Genomic DNA, 19,073 nt, shown 5'->3' on the forward strand with positions numbered 1-19,073 from the left:
GATGTGTTGAAGCCCCTTAAAGGATGAAACATCTTCATCCAATTCCAGAGTTTGGATTTAACAAGTTGGAGTCGATGTTGTTGCTGCTTTACCTTTGTGCCCCTGAGGTCCTGCATGTTCACTTATATGTACAATGGGCAAGCTTTTTTAACTTTTTCAAGACATCATCTTCCTATGATTTGCCTTTATGTAGTGATGACATTCACTCCGAGAATAATCCTTTGAGATTCTTGGAAATTGTTTGTATTCAACTGGGATGGTTGCATTTGATGCATCATCATATTCTCCCGATCCTTGTAAGCAATCTCCACGAGTCCGGGCTAGCACTCCTAATGGAATGTTCATTGGGGAACTGATAAGTGAGAGCAATGCTACTATGCTTTTATTTTCTCGCTCTACTTCTTGCCATGACAGATAAGTGTCCACAAGCGGCATGTGTCTTGTGTTAAATGGCCAACCATGCTAGGCTTTCTCCTATGCCATGAGATGGGTGCAGAGAGATTGTCTTTGGAATATCTTCAAGGAGGTCTTTCTTCACCTTAATGTATCTATGCTTTTCCACTGGCATCTTTAAACAAGCCCCTTTTTATACTCTCCATGCTTTGAGCCTCACCTCTTTCATTGGATAAAATTTGGCCAAGTTGTCTTCCCCTATTTGGTTCTTGAGTGCTCTCCTAGCATGTTTTTATTGGCTTTTTAGCCTTTGTTTCTTGGCCTTACTCCAACACCATGTGGCTTGGTTCTCCTCTTCCTTGTCCGCACAATTTTCTTCATCTTCTAGAAAAGGATCAAGCTCTTTATGTGGAACTTGCAAGCGGGTAACCACTAAGCATTCTACATAGGACCAGCATATCCCTTTTGTTCTATCTTTGGTTTCCCATCACGCAACTGCCCTCTGCGGTGCCTACACAATGGCCTTGTGATCACCTTAAAGTCCAATTTGTTTTTTGCAACTCCACATTAGCCTTGTTCTCTTCTTTCTAGTTTCCTCCTTGTGGTGTTGGTGTTTCCTTGGATCTATTCTCTCCAAAGTCCTTGAGTTTAATAAATCAAAAGAAGATTTCTCTCCTTCCAGGTCTCCTAGAGCTTCACTTCGCTCTCTCCCTTCTCTCACCTCTTCCTAAATACTCATGACTCACTCACCTTTCACTCTTCCAAGAATCTCCTATTCCATTGCCTTAAAAAATCCATTGCTATTCACCCAAGATTGCAACTCAAGCCAAGAGGGTTTGTTCTTTCACTCAAGAAGCTCTTATGCATGCCCGTTCTTGAGCTAGACACAGAGTGGTGCCAAATTTTTGTTAACCTGGTCTCTGCAAGTGACAAATGTCTATTCTGGGGTTCACGATCACTAGCCACAAATGACTACACTGTTGTGGTGTAGTTGGACAAAGCCTAAGGTGTCCCACTGGGTGTTGGGACGGTGACCCGTTCCTCCCTCCTCTCACCTAGAAGAGCTAGTGCCAGGTTAAAGTTTGGTGACAACACCATGAGTCAAGCCACTCCTACTACTCGTTCATGCTCCCTTCTCTCTTTGCATTACCTATGCCACATAACCATTCATGGAGAGTCATACATTTAAGCTCACCATCCACTATAAGGTCCTATGTGTACTCATAACTCATGTCTCTCTTCCAAGAATCTCCTATTCCATCGCCTAAAGCAATTCCACTCCTATTCACCCAAGATTGCAACTCAAGCCATGAGGGTTTGTTCTTTCACTCAAGAAGCACTTGCATGCAGGTTCTTCATAGCGATACATAAAGCTTAATCTTGAGCTAGACACATGCCCACTCACTTAAACCAGAGCGGTGCCAAATTTTTGTTAACCTAGTCTCCGCAGCGGGGCACAAATGTCTATTCCGGGTTTCGCGGTCACTAGCCACAAACGACTACACTGTTGTGGTGCAATTGGACAAGGTCTAAGGTGTCCCATTAGGTGCTGGGGACGGTGACCCATTCCTCCCTCTTGTGACCTAGAAGAGCTAGTGCCAAGTTAAGGTTTGGTGACAACACCATGAGTCTACTTACTCCTACTCCTACTTATTCACACTCCCTTCTCTCTTCCTTACCTCCTATGCGACGTAACCATTCCAATCTGTTTTCTGCAACTCCAAGTTAGCCTTGTTCTCTTCTTTCTAGTTTCCTCCTTGTGGTGTTGGCGTTTCCTTACATCTATTTGTCCTAACAAAAGAAGATTTCTCTCCTTCCAAGCCTTCCAGAGCTTCACTTCCTTTTCAATCCCTTCTCCCACCTCCTCCTAAATACTCATAACTCAATCACCTCTCACTCTTCCAAGAATCTCCTATTCCATTGCCTAAAGCTATTCCAACTCAAGCCAAGAGTGTTTGTTCTTTCACTTCTTATGCATGCATGTTCATCACAGCCATACATAAAGCTTAATCTTGAGCTAGACACATGCCCACTCTATGAGTACATGGCCTATTCCCTTAAACTGGATCTAGTGAAAAGGCACCCTTGGGCCAAGTTATCCTCCGAATTATGGATGTGATCAACCAATTATGGCACATGGTGAGAATAAAATTTAACTATTGCAGCTACAAGGAGCCCGACCACTCCTATGCAACTAATGCGATGGAGGCTCATCTTTCCATTTTCTTCCACATTGGTTAGCTACAGAGTGGCATCTACTGGTACCTCACTGTGAGGACAACAGCGCGGATCAGTAGCCTAGTGAACTTGGGTGAGTTCATTCACTCCCATCTTGAGTGTCTCTCGCATACAAATGACAACTACTCTCCTTTAAAACCCTTGGAGAAATCCTTCCATTTGGAGGGAGGCTTGAGTGAAGGGACTCTTTCCCCTAACCATGCCCATCCTCTTTGAAGTTGCATGGGTAGACATCGCCCGCAACACAACCACAACAGGTTTGTGCACTGCAATGGGCTTTGGTGTTGATGGAGAAAAGCAGCTCCTCTCAGCTGCTCTCGCCCCCTGAGATGGAGTCATCCACGCTACCTCCCTAGCAAGCCTATGGGGACTTGATCATGTTTTAACTCTTCACTCATCCACTTGGGGGAGCCGCTGCTGCACTTGAATCCAGATGCCTGTCTGCTCTTGCTGTTATGTTTAGTATGCTGATGCGACTCTCCCCAACCAAGAAATCACCCATTACACCCTTTCGGAACAAGGACACCAGAGTCTGTCCCCTGGGGTGGAAGCTCACCACTGACGGATTGCAGATCCCCCAGTGGTTCCAAAGGGGACTAGAAGGATATTCCCTCAGTGCCATGTGTAGTTTGCAGTGAGATGGTTCCAAAGGGGATAGAAGGATATTTCCCCATCGCCATGCATAGTTTGCAGTGAGATGGTATTCTTGATGCCAGGACGTCTGGCATCTCCTGAAATTCGACTGCCACCTGCCATACAATCTCCTTACACCAATTCAAATCTTCCCACTCAATGAGTTCTACCTTGTTGAGTAGGCCTGTGATCGAGGAGGCTCAATCGGCATCCTTGCAGGCACCGCTTTCTTCAACTACACCTGCATGATCCTTCACCTTGGAGACCAATGGCAACACAACTGCTAGCAAATGGCCAAACTCTTGGACTGATCCTGAGGTGAGAGAGTACGTTGAGGAGTTCGGGACACTTCCCCGCAGCTCCTTTGCTGCAGCACTGGACAGACTCCTTAAAGAGATGAGCTTCTATGTCCACTCAACAACTCAGCACGTGGGCTTCAAGACTTCACAGAACAAGAGTGGAGCCTCCATCACGGCCTTGCCCCTCTGCAGTACCACATGCAGTGCTTCGATCACAGCACAGATGGAGTCTGCTCACACCTCCCAGCAGGTGGACTACCACAACCACGCAAGAGCATATTTCTTGAGGCTGCAAGATTGTGGAGTCACCTTGCAAGAGACTTCATTGCAACTGGAATATTCCGCCATAACTTGCAAGAGAAATTCAACATAGATCCATAGGGATTATTTTGTGAGAGCGTATCTCAATATCACACTGCAGCAACCTGAGTAGGTTCTCATAATTTCAGTGACATTGCCAGAGCATAAGGACCTGCCATGACTAATTTGGCCACCATAGCTTGTCAATGTGCAAGAGGCACCAACCTGTGTAAGTTCTCATAGTTTTAGGGAGAGTGTCATAGTGTAAGAGCAAATATAATTTGTTTCTTGCATTGGTTGTGTTTTTAATCTCTTGCCTATGCACACTGTGACAGAATCGGCTTTCCTTGTGCATGAAAATTTGAAAATTGTCAAGAAGTAAAAGAGCTTCTACATCTTGCTGTTTCTCTCCACATACCACTCCACTCTTGCATGAGAGAGGGCCGTATGGCACAAGCCTATGGGTCTACTAGCCCATCGTGTCATGTCCAAACCAAGGTGCCAAGCCACCAAGCTAAGTTGAAACCAACCACAAGCAGCAAGTGAACAATTAACTTATTAACAAATAAAAGTCCAAAGTAGCCTGCAACGCGGTTAATGCAGCATGCAACATGTGATATCTATGCATGTTAGCTAAAAAGACCAAGTGTCACCTCAAGAAATCAATTTTCTAACGCTTATATCAAATTACTGGATGGTTAAAGCAGACACAGCTCTAGAAAGTAGAGGCATGATAGAGAAGCAGCATTTTGGCTTGATGTAACTTTCGTTTCCACGGTTTTATTATTATCTTTGTTTTAAAAAATGATTTCTGTACACATAGCACCACATCAATATTGTGGCAGTAAATGCAATGTGCATTTTGATGTACACATTAGGGACTTTTTAACAGCCTTTATGCAGTTGCAAAAACCTCTTAGAAATCTCCCAGCAATCATATCAGTTATCGTCATTGGCACTTAAATCTTCAAACCCTAGCAAATTACTGGAAGAAATGGAATGGTTTTTCAACACTGCATCCCTCCATGCCATTCGAGATGATGCGATCATCGGCATTGCAAAAACTGATGTGACATGTGTTCGATTCTCCACCAGTCCAAAAGATAACCTGCAGGCATTCTGCAGGGAAAAACCATAGAGTTATTAGATACTCCATTAACACCATGAAACATCCTGGTGTTAACAGACTACTGCACAAAGTGGGTGGAAGCAAAGGCAATGAGAGACTGTAAAGTAGCATCACCATTGAGCACACCTTTGCTTTGATTGCAAGTGTCGCTGCCACTCGAAAAATATGATGCACAAGAGAACTTTTCTTTGAGCTATTTTGTTCTTGCATTTGTGTCTGTGATCTGCAGGCCATCCATTCAACACTTAAAAAGACTCTCAATATGGATGTTAGACAATCTCTAATGATAACTTGCAACCCCCACAGCAAGGATACCGTTCTAAAAATGCTGAGGCCTCCTCAGAATCTACCCATGGAGCTGCCTTTGGACCTACACATTCCCAAGAAAACCAGTGAAATCAATGTAAGTAGTCCAATTTATCCCATGGGGCTGCCTTTGGACCTACAATTTGCGAAGGAAACCAGTGAAAGCAATATGAAGATAACTAATTCTAAAATCTGATTGAAAAACATAAACTTGCTTCTTTGAAAACTTGTATTTCTTGAACTGCAATGCAATATATTGCTGATAACAGTCTAGACCCAACTTCAGCACGTAGCCAGACTGGAGTAGACTTGAACTTCCAGTTTTTGCAAGAAATGGGACTTCTATTCAGTATGAACAGAACAATTTAAAACCACAGCCAAATGCTGGTCAAAAGGCATCCCAGAAGGCAAGGTGTGTTCAACAAGTCTGGGATTTGATGATACCAAGCGAGCCCTGAGAGAGTAGCCATGATCCCATTCCTTTCAAAAGGAAATGCACCTAACTTATCCAAATTTCAAAGGACCCTGGATATGTGCCCAAGAGGCCATAAGGATATGTATAATATCTCCCAGACGATGCACATCCATAGCGATGATCACTAAGAAAGAGTCCATTGTGCAGGTGATGCAAACTGTGAGTATGGAACTTGCCCTAGAGTGCATATAGGAACCTTGGGGGCCAGGTCTGAGTCCCCACCCTCATAGAAAACCTGTGGACCAGACTCAGCTACCAAACAATAGAGTCCCAAGTAATATAAACCGTGTTTGTCCTGAAAGTGCCAATGAGCCAGGCAATAGATTATAGAACACTAGATCATTTGTGAGTCTCTGCAACTCCAAATGCAATGTTGAGCTCACGCAATAGCAGCTGGGCATTTAGGGCATTATGGAGCTGCACCAAGCAGTGCTCTCCAGTGGATAACTGGAAGTCCACCAAGCAAGAACAACCAGAAACAAAGAGAGAGGCACTTGGGCTTAGGGTCATTTATATGTTCACTTTTGGGGGCTTCGAGCTATATTAGGCATAGGGCTCATAGAGATTGTACCTTTTTAATCATATTTTACTCTAAAGACGTCTTGTCTTCTTGGAGCTCATGCCCAATCTTTCATAGTGACCTTCACCCATGTCTAGACTTCCATGTTTGTGCCAGTTAAAGTGTGCGCTTGCACAGGCAGAACTCCTCCTTTGCCACCCAAAAACTGCACAAGAAAACATGGGAGGTCTCAAGGAACATATTTGCATAAAATAAAGATAAAGGAACTCCACCTTTTGCCTCAACGGTAATTGTAAGCCAGAGATCCTTGTCGTAAAGTGAAGACAAATGCTCAATGTCTCAGCCACCAGAAGTTAAGAAGTGGAATCAGGAATCTGAAATTGGTCATCCCTAGCACCATAGCCTAACTGTGATCTTTATGGGGGAATTTAACTCCTCAAATCCAACTCTCAGAAAACCCTATGCGTGAGTGTTCCTTCTAGAAAGACCCAATCCACTCTTATCATATGCCCATTGCCTTCTCAAGTCAAGCAAAAGAATGGCTAAAGGCTGATTGCTAGCCTGAAGGCCCATTCTATTACTTCCCAAAATGAGAAATAATACTCCTTCCATGAAGGAGTCTGTGACTGAAGCAGGGGGCTTGCACACCTGTTAGATGTCCAGCCAAATGGATATAAAACCTATTGAAAATCGGGTGCTCACCTAATCCTTTGTCCACACTCCATAAGTGAGTGTAAATCCCTTTGAAAAACAGGGTGCCCAAACAATAACTTGTCCACCCTTTATTGAGAATGATGTGAACACCATCAAATGCCCACTTTTAAGTATGTGTTCACATGTGACTCCTTCCCCAAGACACCAAAGCTGGGTGTCTTGACCAAAATCCTGTTCCGAGCAACATGTCTAGGTTCTTAGATGCCCATAACCAACTTCTCGGGTACTTGGTTCTTGTACTTGATAAATCTCCCATTCCCAAAGCTTGTACATTCTTAGTCTTTTGGGCATCCTAGTGTCTTCCACATATGAAAACCGGGAATTGTCCAAAATGGTGATAAAATCCACTTATGCATCAGGAATAACCTCCTGCAAAATAGGCTGCAATCTCAAACTAGTTGCCTTTGCTAGAGTTTTATAGGCTGTTCCTAGCAAGGTAACAGGCCGCCTCTGACAGATGCACGTTTTTGTCACGTCCTGATGAATAAGGCCCTCAATTAGGAAAGATGGCATAGCTCGTGTTCCACATCTAAAGGCCAGTATAATCTTTGCCCCCAAAATCAGCCCAAAAAGACCAAAAATAAGGGGGTGACAAACCATCATTCCTAGGTGCCTACTGAGTGGCAGTGCTAAGAGGGCATGTCTCTGTCATGTGCAAGACCTGAACTGGCTGAACTCAAAGGCTAATCCTGAAGGGGCAACAAGATAAAGATAGATTTGAGCCAGATTTTGGAGCAGGTGTTGCTGATTTGGCAAGCGATTGACTATTGGAGGACTTGGAGGGCTGTCGGCCCAGCATATACAGGTGTATGTCCAGTCGGCTGCAGCAAGGTGAATATTGGTTGTCTAGGAGCTGGCCGACCAGCAATTGGCCAGTTCAATGTGTCTTTTCTATCCTATAAAAGGCAATAAAGCTCATCGTTTTCAGGATTCAAGCTAGCAATGGGCTGGATCATAGGATTAGGCCTAGACTAGGGTTTACACCTTTTCATGGAAGGCAGCCAAGGGCTGCAAGACTGTTGTACCTTTTTGTACCATATGAATATACTGAATACACAGCTCTCTCTCTCTCTTCTCTAGCACCTACTTGCGTTTTGCATCAGCATGTTCCCAGATGGTGTTTAGGGCTGAAAGAAGACTCCCAGGGCTTCCGCATGTGACAATGTCAGCTCATTAGTGGGAAACGAGGCATCAAGAGTAGCCCTCATCTCTTTAGTGATCAAAGAGGGTAAACCAACCCATACTCTTCCACTGCTCTCTCTCTCTCTCTCTCTCTCTCTCTCTCTCTCAGAAATGTGAGGGCCAGTAGTAGGCACCTCACAGTGATCATCTATGGCAATCTGTCTGACTAAGCTGGGATCCAATTATACAACACCATGTGTATCTGCAATCACCTAACACTCTCTGCTATCGGTTGGACCAAGAGTAGAAAAGAAGTGTTTATTGTGTTTGCCTCCCATCTTCGTCCACAAAGATTCCAGAGCATGGTATCTTTACTCTGATCTCTGATCCAAGAACAGCTGCAGTTACGCCCTTACATGTGTCAGCGTCTTTAAAATCCACTCATTAGCGGGTGTTTTCCCCACTCCCTAAGCAGGGCCGACATCTCAGGTATACACACCCAAGAGTTGGAGCCATGCTGTCCAGGATCTCTAATTTTGGAGTACCACAGGAAAGTGGTCAAAAGTGGTGGTGCCAAGTGCAATGAAAGTGCATCCTCCCCTCTTAAGTACCCAACCATTGACTAAAATCAGTCAATCCTTGCATGAATGCATCCTCATACGTTCTATTAGACCATGGAAATAGAACACTAGAAGGCTTCACTTGCATAGCATACTCATACCAGCAATCTCTACCTCTGACTGAAAAAAACTCACCCAGGTAGCCCTCTCCAAGGGGTGCAAGCCACCTTCCCGCCCACCTTTTTTGTCTAAAGGTTCCTCAACCATGTTAAACATCTCCTCCCACAATCCAAGAATCAAGTTGAGACACCCATTTTTCCAATAGTATCCAAAGAGAGACACTTTCTCCTCTAAGGTTGGAAGCATATGTATTTTAAATGGAATTCTGCATGCCCTCCTTTGAGATAGTTATCCTCTGTGCTCTAGCATGCATAATAATACCGTGCACAATAACTGGGGAGGATAGAGGAAGAAACAGAAATGCTAACTCCACCTCTCAAACCTCCTGCTCCTAATTAAAAGGTGTGCCCAGATAACAGCTTACCTGATCTCAACAAGCTTATGCTCCTAGATGAGCAGGATATAGCTAGCGATTCTCGTGGGTCTGATTCATGGAATTGGAAGCCATACTTTGTGGGGGAAACCTGTCCCTTCTTGGAGGGAATTGCTCGTCTAACATAATGGGTCAACTCAAGAAACTGCATGGAAGCTGAAGAAGTCAAAATTTCTCCTCAGTAATTGTAAGTCTACCACTCTTGAGAGAAGCCCAAAACATTAGATGGAGAGTAAGTAGAGCGAACTTGCTCAACAGCACCATTGTAGTCCAGCTCTGGAGAGAAGTCTGCCTGATCAGAAACTGGAGCAAGAGGATTAGGGTGCTCAACATGAAAATCTAATGTAGGAGTCCAGGGACATCTACCATCCCTAACAACGACCCATCTTTGCCTTGAAGGCTCTGTCCGTGGGGCAAGGGGGGCAGTGGCAATAGGGGCTGCATTGGCTCTTGCAGCCTGCTGTGCTTGGTCACTCTTACGTCTCGACAGGCCTAGGGTTAGGGCTAGGGATGTGGACTAACCCAAGTTAGGGTTAGGGCTTAGTTGGGCCGTGGGCGCCTGGAGTATTCACACATGGGCTAAGGGCGCTATAGCAGGATGAGGCCTAGATTGGCTAAGAACTTATAATTAATGTATATATATATATACCTAGATGAATCCAGGAACATGCCCAAATTCACCTTTTAGGAACGTGCATGTTATATACTCATGGTAGTCAACCCACAAGACTATATAACTATCAACTCCATTATGCATAGCATGGACTAGATACTACGACATCCCCATAAACGTCATCAGTGCCCAATAGTGGGTGTAGAACACTATATCAAGATATGCTCTCACACACGCACTCCACACACACACACACACATAAGAGCATATATTCACATAAATCCCTTCGTACTGAGTTTCTATCAAACCTAGGGCTAATAATGTTTTAAATAAGCTATTATTGGCCCTTGCTTTATTTTATAAGCTTTCCTGCTTTATTAATAGCCTAGGGCTAATAATGTTTTAAATAAAGCAAGAAAGCTTATAAAATAAAGCAAGGGCCCATAATAGCTATATAAGTGACCTTGGGGGCACTTATGAGTTATTGAGGTGTCCACGCAGTAGACAACAGGGCTACCAGGGGCATACAATACTTCCAGGAGCTACAAGGTGAGAGGTTCGGCCTAGTGGTATGGGCACTAAGTTGGGGCCATCAATACCAAGCAGGCTTGCAGCAATCAGACCTTCGGCTCGAGGGTGATTCCGGAGGACTCTAGAGTTGGGTGGTGAGCACTAGCCTATTGCGGTCATGCGATGCATACTATGAAACCTTGTTAGGGTTTTGGATCTAGGTCAAATGGTCCTTGGGTGTGGTCTATGCAATAGACTTGAGTAAATGCTATGGATGGATGTCCAAATCCGGGGATTCATTTACATAGGCTTGTCTCCTTATGCATTCACAAGGACGTGAATTGAAAAAGGAGGGAAGTATGTTACGTCCAAACAAGCCTAGGGTTAGGGCTAGGGATGTGGACTAACCCACATCAGGGTTAGGGCTTAGCTAGGGCATGACGACCTTGAGGGTTCACACATGGGCTAAGGGCACTAGTAGGATGAGGTCTAGGTTGGCTAAGAACTTATAATTAATAGCCTAGGACTAATAATGGCTAAAATCTTATAAATAAAGCAAGGGCCAATAATAGCCAAGGTCTATGGGACGCTAGGTTGGGGCCATGGGTACCAAGTAGGCTCACGGCGGCAATCAAACCTCACGCTAGGGGGTGAGTCCGAAGGACTCTACAGTTGCGTGGTGAGTGCTAGCCACAATTTATCGCAATCATGTGATGGTTACAATGTCATGAAACCTCCTTAGAGTTTCGGTTCTAGGTCAAATGATCCTTGGGCGTGGTCTATGGAGACCTTGCAGTCACATCTCCTACCATAGCTCTTTCTCCTAGTACAATCTCTATCAATGTGATCCTGCTGTCTACAAATGCCACACTGGCTGGCCACCCTACAATATCTATCCTCTCACAAAAACACGATCCTGTCGTCTCTGCAATATCTTTGCGGAGGCCTGTGTTTTTGGTAAACAGTCACATCCTCTCACAAAAACAGGATCCCCTCGTCTCTGAAGCATGATATGATCTTCTGCAATGTTTGTGTCCTGAACAATCACATTGACTCTAAGTGCGATTGCTGTCGTAAGCTAGTCCTGCTCCACAAGGTCAAAACATAGTCGGAATCTGAAAATGACATTTTTGGAACTGTGGAAGGGAGCTGCTGTCATGCTTTTTGAGGCAGCTTCAGAGGTGTCAAAATCCACCTGAACATACCCCCGTTGTTTCTGAGTTCTTCTCAACCACATCAGATTGGAGATCCGCCAATAACCACTCTCTTACTTGACTTCTTGAAGGGTGATAGCCATAGTTTTGTCCAATGAGAGTGGTGATAATTTCCAGTTCAGTGTCTTGGCATAGTGTAGAGAGCTCATCTTGGAAAAAAGGAATAGTTCTCCCAGTCGGTTGGGGTGAAAGAGAAATAGCTAGGGCTGATGCCATTACACCAATCGATGAATGGGAGGCTGACTCAAACTCAAGTTTGAACGTTCCGTAACATATAGGGAGGTCTGGTGAGGCTGCACGAGAGCTGTATAGAGGCAGGATGAAGGGAAGACATGAAATGGCAAGAAAAGAAGCAAGGGAATGTCTGGGCAGGCTGTGCAAGGCTGGAAAGAGGCAGGAAGAGGTGGTGCAATCAGGAGAGAAGGTGAGGATGCAGTGAAGGGTCCAGAAAGCAAGCGGGGAGCTGAGCAAGCAGGCCGAAGGCAGGCAGGGAGAAGAAAAGACAGTAGAGATGGCAGGAAGGGGAGAAGAGAGAACATACAGGGGTTTCTCTCAGTTCACGGGGAGTTCTTGTGTCTCTCAACTTTGAACTTCCAGTTTTAACAGTGGCATTACTTGAAAACCTAACAAAAATATGGAACACAAAAAATACAACAATTAAACTTTTCAAAAAACTAAGGGAATACCATCAGAGACATCGGGAGCAAGCATTAGAATCCCCAAAAAAAGAGTCAATATGCCAAGTGCAAATATTGATGTCCTGAAACTATCAAAAACCTGTCCAGAAAACCATGAAACACACAACCTCCCTTCAATAATCTTCCAAGACCTAAAAGAAAATTAAAAGGCAGCTCTTCCAAATTCAATGGATCAGACAACCACCTGGTATTCCGCAAAGTATACAAAACCAGTGAATATGGAAAAAAAGGTCCAGACTATTTGAAACATAGGAACTATAAGAACCGCATCAAACAAAGCCAATCCATCATTCAATCTCGTCATCTGCACATGCACTCCCAGTGTTAGAACCACTTGACTGGCACGACCTTCAGCACAATTCAAAAGAAATAACTGCCAAATGCTTACCCAAAAGGACGCAGAGCAGATAAACATAAGGAGAACCACATAGGTGAACCATCCATCTAGTTCATTCTCACCATTGATTGTCTGCCGTAATAAAACTGACCTGACAAGACTGTGATGTCAACAAAATACTCTAGACAAAAAGGATCTGCCAAATTAACAGACTTTTTTGGAGGGTTTGTAAACCTGGGCCCAGAAAAACAACCAATTGACTAGCGCTTAATCAAGCAGGAACAAACAAAATTATCGGAACAAAATGCAGTTTCAGAATTTGGTGGTGCCAAGACAAACTTACAATGATTTAGCAAAGAGCACAGAATGGGAACCGATCATCCCTGACACCATAGCATAGGAAAAAGGCAACAAAGTGTGCCAGTACGTACTCACCATCTCATCTGTACAGCTGCTTGACATCAAGATACGACCCCGCCTTTTCAAAGACAAATCAAACCATTGTATTGTTATCACAAAAAAGTATGGAGCAAAATTATGAAAATGAATAAAAATATCACAGAGGCAAAGATCAGTTGCTTGTACTTGTAGGTCATATGGTTCACCGTCACAAGGATCACCAAGCAAACACAATAAATGAGATAAACATGATTGCCATAGTTTGTGAGTAGCTCCTCCTGTGTATAAACTAATCAATAAGAATAAATCAGTGCTTTCTTTGATGCGATCTAATAAATCTGCTTTCCAACCAGACGGGGAAAAAAAAAAATCAAATCAAGATGAATGGCTTATATGATTTCCAAGGGAAGACGAATGGCTATTATACCCTTGGATTGATGATTTCCAAAGACAACCAAAAAGATATTTCCCGCCACTATAAAGAGAGTTGCAACAATGTTTCTGCAATGGTGAAGAACCAAGGGAAGGAAATATATTAGCATTGAGCAAGCAATTAGACATACAAGACCTTTGGCTCTTCACAAGGACCAACCTAAAAATTCCTTACCGACCAGTCACTTTCTCATTTAGCACAAAATAAGCAAATCCAACATTTGAGAGAAACTGTATGGAGCCAAGTGCTGCAAGGAGTGACTGCAAAACATGCAATTTTGTCAAACACCAGCCATCAATGATTGTGAGGATTTTTCTGCCATCCACCTTAATAATATAAATAGCTCCAACTAAAGGGACCTACAATAGTACCTGAGCTGCATATCCAAAAGAGAGGAAATTGAGAATGTTTCCAAGGATAAAAACAATGATGCCTGCCATAAAACTTGCATAAGCATTCAGGATGCCTAAAAGAAATCCAAAGAAAAATTATATGTAGACATTGCAAAATCAACACAGCAGTAAAGCTTCAACCTATCCACCAAGCTTGAAAATATATAATCGGTTGCTGAGAAACTCCTTTGACACCAGCAGCTGCCTCCAAAAGCGCCAACCGCTCTTTCTGCAGCAAAGAACATAGGAATACTAGTGACTCTATTTGGCATCATAGCATTGGTAGCATACTTTGATGCTCTCAATACAGTCTATCTCACAGAAGAGTCAGGGCTTTGTGCTATATTTTCTCACACTAATAATGGTGGAGTATGGACCAGAATATGGCTATGGAGAGCAAAAAAAGTAAACAAGAGCACACAATCATTTTAGACACTCACATTTTACCTACCAATCCTGATTAGTGTGAATCTTCATAGCCCAGTGGTTGTATTTCCAACTTTATCAACTCATCAAACAGCACCACATTCTATCATCAAGCATGTACGTGTGCTTTTGAATCCTGAAACTGACACTCCAATCTCATATCAAGATTGCAGTGGTGCAGCTACTTGACTCTTGAAATTAAAAGAACACACATATCTAATAGTATCTTTCTCCACCCCCGTCCTTCATTTTAAGCAATGGAGGTTGAACAATTTGACTCCTGTACAAAACGAATGGTGTGTCTGCAGGGATTCCAAGAATCTTCGGTCAAAGTCGAATCAAGACTTGAGGAGACTCAGAAGAAGCCTAGGTAATAAAGCGCCATATTTCCCACTATCAGATATCATTCATCCAGGACACTAGGGGTTGGGTACTTTATTGAAGACTAACTCTCTTAAATTACTCCAGGGGCGAAGACAAAACACCAACCTTGCCTCGTACCAAAAGACAAACTCTCTTAAATTACTCCAGGGGCGAAGACAAAACACCAACCTTGCCTCGTACCAAAAGATGAACTCTTGCTCCCATTCCAAGCATACTGTGAAGCCTTTAGCATGCCCAATTAGCTGCTCTTCAATTCCCATGTTGCTTGGACCAATCCCCAAACCTCTTCTTATTTTATTCTCCAGCTGTGGTGAACTTGTGCTATGTGCAGAGTTATCAAAGAGAAAAGGGAAGTGCCGCAGAATATAATGTGCACAAAATCCCTACTGTATATTTACGAACAAGAAAAGGTTACAATTGAATGTTTCCCAAGTACAAAACGATGCTTAAACTCATCTCCTAATCTCAGCCCTCAATACTGCTGTTAGAACCAATGACTCAGCCAAAAGTTTGATACAGATCATCTTCAGCCTTCAGTCAGCTTTGCAACTATATGTTTTGATTTGTGAGCTCTAGAACATGAGATGAACGAGTGAGAACCCAAAGCTTCTTTTATAGGAATAACATGCCAAGTCGGATTCAGGTCAGCCAGCACCAATAATGTCATAAAACATTCCAAATACTTTGATATTGTGCTCTAAAAGTATAAGAAAAACTCTGACCAGTCTGTGGATCATCCAACGAATCAACCTCATCTGTAGACACATCAATTGTCACATCTGCCTGAAATGAAGACATCCACAAACATGTCCTCTTGCTGTGCAACAATGACATCAGAAATCAAAGACACTCCTCCTGCACTGCCACGGAAACTAAAGCAACCACCACTGAAGCCAAAGACTCTCCACCCAACTCCTTCAATGGCTATGAAAACTCTCCCTCCAATTTCTGGTTGGAAACTTCCTCCGTTTGTGACCGTGGCCTAGAGGAACTGTTGGTGGAAAACTCCCACCGTGCGGTCAACTTCTACATGCATTCCACACACTCAGGGTGTCTGTTCTCCAAATTATGCAGTGTTCTAGTGAGATTCCAAAACAAAGGCTCCCATTGTAAAGTCCGCACTAGATCATGCCCATGGATTATCTAACATAGAACCACTGTGGATCAGGATAGGGGACATACCTGAGAAACCCTAGCAAGGTTTCCATGGACCTGACATCAAACTCATCGCGTGACCGCGATAGATTGCGCTAGCAACTCACCATTGTTGAAAGTTGGCTCCCAATGGCCATCTCCAATTATGGTTATGGTATGGACATTGGGTAATGGTAGTGGTCATGGATATCAAGGATTAAATTTGGGCATTTGTATGGTTGTCAAAGGTTATGTCGATCTTGAGTTAACATGGGGTTACTAGTGAAAGTGAGGTCAAAAGATGTCATATCATGATGGAGGAGTTACATAATTGATTTGGAATGTGAAAGATTAGTTGGGAGTTATAGAAGGTGAAGTGTTTCTTAGAAGTTATGGAAGATGAAAAGCCACTTGTACCTTAGCTATTTAAAGACCTTATGCTAATGGACAAAGTGATGATTTTATGTGATATCTCTTTGCTCTGAGCACAATAAGCTCAGAGAATGGGCTAGGCTTTGCAAAATTGCAAGATTGACTTTGAGAGGAAGGCACGGAAGGTTTGAATGTTGTGCTAGGCGGGTATCATCAAATAAGTTGAGCTCGTTGGCTGTCTTATCAAGCGTGCAAAGCTTCTTCTTCAGGCAGGTATTGCACACAAGGAGGAGCCTACTGATTCTTACAACAGAGGTCAGGTTTTGTCTCATAATATTGAGTGCCACTAAGCCAGTGTTGCAAGGTGAGACATCTCCTTGACATCGTGTGCAAGAAGTTCTTGACATCGTTATCGCTTCGTCCGCACCTCGTCCACGAGTGAAGCACACAAGGCCAGTGGTCGTCCTCGAGTGTGAAGCACACAAGGTTGGTAGAACCAACAGAGATCGGTACACCCTCCTCCTCGTAGTCTGCATAGCAATTTATTTCCAGCCACAACTTTTTTCTTTTTTTTGAAGATAAGTGACCTTTTTTTTTGTGAAAAGGCTTAAGAACCTTTGAAAAAGTGTTGTTTTAAGTGTAGATTCAAATGCTGAAGGAGCTTGAACTTTACACACAATTTCTTTACCATGCCTTCGTCATGTAAATCCTTAAATCAAAAACCTAAGCTTATAAAAGAAAAACAAACAAAACTAAGCCTAAGCCATATTATTTCAATTATGCCAAGGCCTTAGTTTTTTCAGACTTTCTTTGCAATAATATGCACTTGTATGGTGAGGGACGATCCTAGAAGCCAAGATTTGATAATTTTGTAAGAGAACTAGACATTGCCTTTGAGTGTAAGACCCTCTCAAAAATGGCATCCACATCGCCCCCCATTGAAAAGTTTTCAAATCATGCTTTCCACACTTGGCAAGTTAAAATGAAATTTCTCTTAATGAAAGAAGGTGTTTGAGGCATAGTCAAAGATCAAATTCCTAAGCCTCAAACTAGAGATGGAGAAGATGCAAATGGTAAACAAAAGATGACAAAGCATTAGCCATGATTACCCTAAGACTCGATGATAGCTATATCCATCATGTTAAGAATTGTGAGTCATCTCAAGTTGCTTGGGAAAATTTGGATAAATTTTTTAGAGCCCATGGACTGAACAACAAAATAAGCTTGAAGATGAAATTCTACAAGTTAGACATGAAGATGGAGGAAACAATCACATCACACATCAACAAAATGAAGAGCTTGATGGCCCAAATAGCTGCCATTAATTAAGAGGTAAAAGAGAGTGATGCAATTGTCATGTTGCTTAAGTCAATGCCACCAAAATTTGAAAATGTTTTGCCTACTTTAAAGTACATAAAGGATCCCACACTTGAAGGCATAGAAAGTGCCTTGTTTGAAGAAGAAAAAAGAAAAGCAACTCAAGTTTTGGAGATCTTAAAGCCTTCTACACCAAATCCCTAACAAAGGGCATTGGAAATGATACAAAATGGCTGGTAATGGTCGACCACCCTATGTTGAATCCAACTGGACCCAACCAACCACATCACTCGACCTGTATAATAATAAACTTAACACAAGACTTACGGTCTTCGTGCAACTTCCAAATCCATTGGAGGATGTCCCAAAAAATCGCCCTCTACTCTCAGTACGGCTTATCAACCTAGGCTGCACTTGCATGCAGCCTATTTGGCATGATGCAAAACCTACCTAAACCGTCTCTAAACCATGTGTGTGTTGACATCCCTGCTCACATCTCCTCTAGATCTAAAAGTAGATGCAATTTTATCAAAGAGAAGGTAAAGAAACATGCTACGTTTTTCGAAATCACTGCAAGCATGAATAGGACATTGCCTACATCCATTGTTAAACCTTTGATCAAGATCTTGAGACCTTTCCGAGTTTCTACATCGGCGATCTGTCTCTGATTTGGGCATGTTTCGTGGGAGAAGCCAAAATGACAGAGAAGCCTGAGATTGCTATAAATGTACATCCTTTGATGGATTTGTTTTGTGATCAATGAGCGGATCTGTCCAGCGAAACGTGAGAGACAGAGAGAGAGAGAGAAGGGGAAGGAAAGCGTGTGTGTGTGTGTGTGTGTGTGTGTGTGTGTGTGTGTGTGTGGGGGGGGGGGGGGGGGGGGGGGTGTTCACCTGGTTATGCGCGAGTTTGAGCAGATTGGTACCGAAATTTATCCCAAGGCTGCCAATCATGTTGATCGCCGCTCCCTTCACCCACTCCTTCATCTTGCCAGGATTTTGGTCGAGCGGCCCCTCTGCTGCTGATCCTCCTCCTCTAGTCACGGTTGGCACGATCTACCATCTAGACTTTCCCACCACCACTCTTTCAACACAGGAAAAGTCTCTCCCTCTCTCTCTCTCTCTCTCTCTCTCGCTCACTGCTGTGGAAAAAACTCACCGTTGTTTTCAAATTCAAGTATATTCACGTAACCTGTAATGCAACGTGGTCAATTGTTTATGCACGAGCGTATGGTGCTAAATACGGCACCAAAATGTTTTGTTTCTTTGAATTAATTAATTAATATGAAAAGGGCACCAAAATCATTTGTTACATAGCCTTCATAGGTTACATAATACTAAAAATGGAAGATTTTGAAATCTTCCATTTTTGACAGGTTTTGATGTTTTTTTATGGCAGTTGACACGTTTGCATAATATGCATGTGAGCCTGTATGCCCTATAACGTTCGTGGTGGCTGGTGGGTTTATGGAATGAAGCACGGCCAAGCTTGCAAGTGGTGAGTAGGAGGAGATGCAAGCCAAGCGAAGCAAGGGTCGTGGTTGCCCAAGGGACAAGGCCGATCGGGTGAAGCTACAGTGTGGAGAGAGAGGAGAGAGAGAGA

The 19,073-nt window shown here is 43.3% G+C and overlaps 1 protein-coding gene across 2 annotated transcripts; it reads right to left on the reverse strand.

Moving 5' to 3' along the window:
• Positions 1–4,610: 4,610 nt before the first annotated feature.
• Positions 4,611–18,674, reverse strand: LOC147640657 (magnesium transporter, putative (DUF803)). 2 transcript variants are annotated; one of them, XM_086813869.1, is made up of 13 exons: positions 18,365–18,674; positions 13,980–14,067; positions 13,818–13,879; positions 13,621–13,706; positions 13,441–13,514; positions 13,200–13,302; positions 12,958–13,092; positions 12,666–12,765; positions 12,462–12,581; positions 12,266–12,356; positions 5,308–5,362; positions 5,119–5,215; positions 4,611–4,982 (listed from the first exon to the last, which is right to left on the reverse strand). In XM_086813869.1, exons 1-13 carry the CDS (start codon positions 18,455–18,457, stop codon positions 4,803–4,805), a joined length of 1,284 nt encoding a protein of 427 aa, XP_086669995.1. In that variant the 5' UTR covers positions 18,458–18,674; the 3' UTR covers positions 4,611–4,802. The 2 variants fall into 2 exon arrangements, with proteins under 2 accessions (XP_086669995.1, XP_086669987.1); XM_086813861.1 differs by having other exon boundaries at positions 5,107–5,215.
• Positions 18,675–19,073: the final 399 nt, after the last annotated feature.

Source organism: Cibotium barometz, chromosome 2 (genome assembly GCF_041138505.1).
Source record: "Cibotium barometz isolate CiBa-2024 chromosome 2, ASM4113850v1, whole genome shotgun sequence".
In the NCBI taxonomy this organism is placed as follows: Eukaryota; Viridiplantae; Streptophyta; class Polypodiopsida; order Cyatheales; family Cibotiaceae; genus Cibotium; species Cibotium barometz.

Bases quoted from the DNA above. Each gene is read 5' to 3' on its own strand.
- LOC147640657 (XM_086813861.1), bottom strand. From the start codon at position 18,457: ATGAAGGAGTGGGTGAAGGGAGCGGCGATCAACATGATTGGCAGCCTT. The intron at 13,707-13,817 runs GTACTATTGTAG...CATGTTTTGCAG, and splicing joins CTTTTGGATATGCAGCTCAG to TCACTCCTTGCAGCACTTGG. The intron at 13,303-13,440 runs GTATAATAGCCA...CTTATTGATTAG, and splicing joins TGGAAATCATCAATCCAAGG to TTTATACACAGGAGGAGCTA.